Here is a 6,000-nt window from a genome sequence, read left to right as displayed (position 1 = left end):
CAAATTATATTCAATTTTTATTGCATGTGAACGGAATTATAAAAAATGTAAGATCGGGCTTTTTGCGCCTACAGCCTTTAAGCGCTTTCAGTGCTTTTATTGTAATGACCGGTTGGCTTAATATTCATTTCGCCAATCTCCAATACCTATGTAATTCCAAACGAAGAGAGTGTCAAACACACCTATGTCTTGTTGAAATATTGCTGCGATTGTGGCTGCAGTAGGTACCGACGTTTTTTGCTGGCGGTCTCAAACTTGAGATTGATGTAACAGCACTTGTTGTCTGCACAGTCGCTATCCACTTTGCCTGAAAATATCAATAATGTTTACCAAATATTATTGTCGACTGCTTTCACAATTTTAAGCATAATCAAAAAGCGTGTTCAATCCGAAAAGGTTTTCTGCTAAGGCCACCGTGTCATCGCCATAACGCTCCATTCACTCGCTCCTTCGCCTTAGTACTGTCGTGTCTTCGCCTTCCACTCTCTGTTCTGTTAGGGCCATCTTGTCTTCACCCGAAAAAGAACGAAATTACGAAGGCAAAAATGGGTCGACAACGATTCGCTCTCTCGCGATTTCGCGATGCTACATTATTGATCGTCTTCACAGATCAATAAATCAAATCATGTTTCCGAACATTTCTATATATCAAATACTGATGAAATCATGCGTCTGTTACAGCCTCCTTATAGCCACACAGTAATAATAACTAGGGATGCAAACGAATGGCAAAATTGATATTCGAATATTCGGTAATTCTTTCGAACGAATATTCAAATATTCTATTACCAAAATTCATCTTTTAAAAGTTGTAGTAAACTATTTTAATATTCGCTAAAGTAATAGCCGGGGCATTTTAAAAGCTCTGCTTTGTCGTAACCATTACGCGGGGAGTGCCCTGAATTTCACCAAATTAGCCTCTGAAATTCATCATTTCAGAAAGACAAAAAGTAATTCTTTATGAACAAAGAAAAAAACAAAAACTTTTAATTTATATTCCTCTGCCTTCATATTTGTAAACAACGTGGACTTAGATGGATTTCTGGTCAATTGGCGTTATGCGCCAATGGAGGGTCTTTCCATAGGACGAGCAGCCTAGTTCTGTGATTGACCTCTGCTAAAAAACTATGGAAAAACAAAACCAACTTGGGAACTAGTTTATTTCTTTATTGGTAGAAGCAATTTACCGAAAATAATTGGATTTTCCGTGTCACTTGTCGTACAGCCAGTTATTGTATAACTACAGGGACTCATAGTACCCGACGATATGTCCCTAAATGACATATGACGCGTGTTTAGTGTATTGTCATCACATTCACACCTCTGGCATTATGGGCCAATCGTTGTAAAAACAAGACAAACGAATCTTAAATACAACAACAGAGTTGTAGGCAAAATATTTATTATTATATTTATTCAACAACAAAACATCGAATATTCGAATACCGATTTTGACATTCGAATACCAAACGTTTGATCGAATATTCGAATATTCGTTTGCATCCCTAAATTAATAAATAATAACAATCTTTTCATTCTGCAAATGTATTCTTTTATATCAATTGCAATTATGCGTTGAAACTCTTGTTGTCTTGTTGAACTGTATTTTAAGTGCATATTTTGAAACAATTTATTTGCCGGTGTTCCTAAAGATAACACCATGGGCAAGATAAGATTGTTTTGAATGTAATACTGCATGTCCGAGTATGGGAGTTGTTCCGTTAGAAAGAAATAAACAACAAAGACAAGTGAATGTGCATGTAGTTATACTATCTACAATGTAATAAGGATCCTTTCTCATTATTATTTAGAAAAGTATAGAGCAAGAAGTGTACTTTTACGATCTTGCATTAAAACAAAAATGCTAATAAATGGACCCATTCAGTACCAACATTTTACAAATACGGAGCTCCAATTAAGAAGATGCCCCCGTTATTTATTCTTCCTTTTTGGGAGTTTGAGAACGCAGCTACATATTTGATAAAGTATACGGATGCCTGCCGGTGCATCAGGAGAAGTAGTTCGTAACATTTAAAGAAGTATTATTAATTACTTGTAGTGTTTTAACGTGTATTTTGTATTACATAGTTTAAATCGTTTGCAAGTGATGTGTATTATTGCATAAATAAATAAGATCCCCAAGAGTAAAGTCATTCAGTTGAACTTTTAAATTGATTTTTCTTCGCGCACTACTTGCAGCGTAGTTAAATGTAAAGATTTCTGACGTTTAAAACCGTTTACATCCGAGGTTGTTTTCGATGAAAAATTGTCGAGGTGTTCCGAAGAATTGGGAGTATCCTCAAAACAGTAAGTATTTTTTAGTAGATCATTGAAACCTCTGTACTATTTTAACGTCACAATATTGTGATCCAGGTCTGCATCAAATGATTAAGCAATATTAAGCCTGGGCTTGAACTAGCCGACAGAGGTTGCCATCCGACATCATGCCTTCACATGGCCTTCACATGTGTGGGCCAAACGGTACACAATGGATGCCCACAAAGCGCCCTGGGATACTTTATACCGCCCTTTAATATGAAGCAAGAAAATATTTTTGCACATCGAGTTCTTCCATCGTCTTTAGAAGGACGTAATTTATAAACATAAACAGGTCATTAAAGTACAATAAATACTATCAAAATTTAATCATTAAATTTATGCAGCAACACACTGGTAAGAACCGGGGCCTGGATAGTAGATTTTACGCTTGCGACCCTGAACCAGTGAAGTGAGCGTCGTTGTAGATGGTGCTGGGACAAACTGGCACGATGTTCCTACTAAACACCCACAGTGACCGTTGGCCGTTTCAAGCGGGGAGCAAAGGTCATGTTCAGGTCGGTAGTTTTCGCAGACACCTGTAAAGCATATGCAAGACACATGATTAAGTCACCGAGCGATGATTTAAGTAAAGTAGCTCTATACATTTTTTGTGAGGTACATTAAAGTTTGTGTAATGACCGATCTGCTTAATACTTAGTTTGCCGATTTCCAAAACACTTGTTATTACAAAAGAAGAGAGAGTCGCAACAAACCTGTGTCGTGTTGTCCTGTTGCTGGGAGTGGCAGAAGGGACTGACGTTTTTTGCTGACAACCTCAAACTCTGGCTTGATGTAACAACACTGGCTGCTCGCACACTCGCTGTTCACCTTACACACAGTCGCCTGAAAGTTTCAACAAATTTGTTTTCCAAATACATGTAGACCGTTTTTACACTTCTAAGCATAACCACAGGGCGTATGAATGTATTCTTGAGCAATCCAACTCAAGATTTCAATGTTACCCTTCATTCAAATTTGTATTATCAAACAAAAAATATGTTGTTTTTCTTTCTTGTAGGTATGCTTTATTTACATTATGTGAACGCTAATGAAAAAACAATATTTTAGTACAATAAGAGTATGACCAATACGCCTTAACCATTTGTTGTTGATGATCGTCTTTAATTATCATTAAAGTAATAGCATGTTCCTGAACATTTCCGATATATCGAAGATCTTAGTGCATTTTCTCGATTTTCATCGTTGATTCAAACACTGCCGGTCATAAGAATGTTTTTTAAGTAAAATCATACCTCTGCTACAGCCAGCATAACCACACAAGTGGTTACTAACAAGAAACTCTTCATTCTGCAAAATGTATATCTACACATCCAACTTCGATTGAAATAATGCGTTGAAACTCTTGTTGTCTTGTTAAACTGTTGTTCAAGTACGTATTTTGAAACAATTTATTTCATCGGCGTCCTGATAATAGTCCTAACTACGAGATAAGATTGTTTTGACTGTAAACTTTTGAACTTTCAAATAAAGGATAGTTTACGTTACAATTTAAATAACGGTCTCTATAAGCAACCAAAAACAAGTGAATAATCATGTAGTCAGAACAATAACAATCACATTTTATTTTTGTTTTCCTATGTGTGTATCTCGTTTAGTACAAGTTGGTTTTTTAACATATTATTATTTGTTGTTTTGTGGTGTGTTTTGCCTGCGCGAGCTAGGGAGGTCGTCGTGATATATTGAGAGTTTTTTGTATTTTTTAGAGTAATGTTTATTGTCTTGTGGCGCTGTATGGTTGGTTGAGTTTGTCCCGGGCCTTTGTACTCTTAAACAGTGCGTTGTTTAGAGTTTAGGTACTGGGCTCCTAGCGTCCTTGTAGTTTCCATTGTCTCCTTAACCTCAAACCTACATTTGTAACTGATGGGCTTGTCCCTGTAGTTTTTATGGTTTTAGCTTTGACACTTTCAAAACAATTTGTTTTAGAACATATGGCGATAAATGACATTTCAAGAGGTTGTTGGCTCGATCTGTATCAGTGGTGGTATTCTGTATGCGACTTAAGTCAATCTTGTGGTCAAACTTCACCGACTTTATTCACTCTAGTGGTCAGTCATTGACAACAAGTAATCCGATTAGCTACTGTCCTTGGATCTATCTAAGTTCAATATTAACCTATACTGCATAGGTTCTAATCAGGAAACGGACACGGTATCGCTTTATATTAGCTTTCAACTGTCTTTACAAATAAACGTAAATGAATGCTTTGTGTGTAAATATAAATTCTGAATATTTATAATGACAATATTTTGGTAGTTGTGTAATGTTAATTGTCTGGTAGCGTCGTGTCTCTTGTTAAGTGTAGGTCATTATTATTACTGTGCGTTTAAACAGGACATTATTCACATTTAGGTAATTGGGCTTTTCCATGTAATTGTATTGTTTTTATTAAGATCAATCTTACATTTATGACTGCTGGAATCACCCCATAGTCTCCTTGTTTTAATGAACAGTTTGCGTCTATTTTATTAAGGGGTTTTCTCAACTTTTATCGTATAAAATGTAAAAACACAATTGGCAATACACAACACCTGAAGAGGTTTTGGGCACGATCCCCACCACAGTTCTATTGAATGGCCCCTCAGAGAGGACACCAGTATTGGTATTTACTAAGTTAACGGACTCGATATCGATTCATAGCAGCTTTTAATTGTTTTTACAATCAAACTTAAATTATTTAGTATATACAATTATTACAATGAAAAACACAGGGACAAGTCGACTAGCCAGACACATTCGAAAGACATGTGTAAAGGTATAAAGACACGACCCAACATACAGTAAAGGAGAAACACGATGAACGTAAAAAAACACACACTTATTTAACTCAAACAGAACCCCACACATATAACTCAGGTACATCGATTGAATTCATAAGCAAATGTCCGGCCTACCGCCTGGGAATGGTCAGTGAACCATGCGTTCATTTGGGGTTTTAGAGTTTTAGCCAGGATAAAAAAAGGACAGGATGCTTCAGAAAAGGGACAAGGTGCAAGAGATAAAAAGGTCAAAGTGTATCGGGCACAGAAGAACTTGAACATTATGAATTTGGCAGAAAATGTTAGAAATTAAAGTAAAATTAGGTTTCAACTGCCAGATTGTAAAGTGTGTATATAGACAATACAAAAGCAAAATTTGACTGTCTTGAGCAGTCAATTCTATGGAGGCAGAAGAGTGCACATGCTGGTCTCCATGAGGGCAGGAGGATGCTTCTGAAAATGGACTGGGTGCAACCTCCCATAACCCTTCAGCTAAAACCCTAGGGGTTTAAACACTAAGGAGGTAAATAAATTACGATACAGTACGATTTAAATGCAATCTTTAAATTATGCAGCAACACACTTAAAAGAACCGGGACCAAGGTAATACTCATCACGCTTGCGACCCTGAACCAGTGAAGCGAGCCTCGTTGTAGATGAAACAAACTGGCACGATGTTCCTACTGAACACCCACAGTGACCGTTGGCCTTTTCCAGCGGGGAGCAATACTCATGTTCTGGTCGAACCTGCAGAACATGCACACCATCTATTTAATGCACCGAACGATCCTCAAGTAAAGTTATTCTATACAAATTGATATCCCAAGTATAACATCGCTTTTGTTGTTATGACGGTCGGCTTAATACTCATTTCACCAATACACCTGTAATTCCAATCGAAGGG

General features: G+C 36.9%; 1 protein-coding gene across 1 annotated transcript; it reads right to left on the bottom strand.

The window, feature by feature from the left end:
- Positions 1–2,630: 2,630 nt before the first annotated feature.
- Positions 2,631–3,746, bottom strand: LOC128212544 (uncharacterized). Its single transcript, XM_052918037.1, has 3 exons — positions 3,573–3,746; positions 3,033–3,162; positions 2,631–2,855 (listed from the first exon to the last, which is right to left on the bottom strand). The coding sequence occupies exons 1-3, from the start codon at positions 3,648–3,650 to the stop codon at positions 2,656–2,658; spliced, it is 408 nt and encodes a 135-aa protein (XP_052773997.1). The 5' UTR covers positions 3,651–3,746; the 3' UTR covers positions 2,631–2,655.
- Between the last annotated feature and the right edge of the window lie 2,254 nt (positions 3,747–6,000).

The sequence above is a fragment of the Mya arenaria genome, chromosome 12, assembly GCF_026914265.1.
Source record: "Mya arenaria isolate MELC-2E11 chromosome 12, ASM2691426v1".
Lineage (NCBI taxonomy): Eukaryota > Metazoa > Mollusca > Bivalvia > Myida > Myidae > Mya > Mya arenaria.
This window is presented reverse-complemented; position numbering and strand designations above follow the sequence as displayed.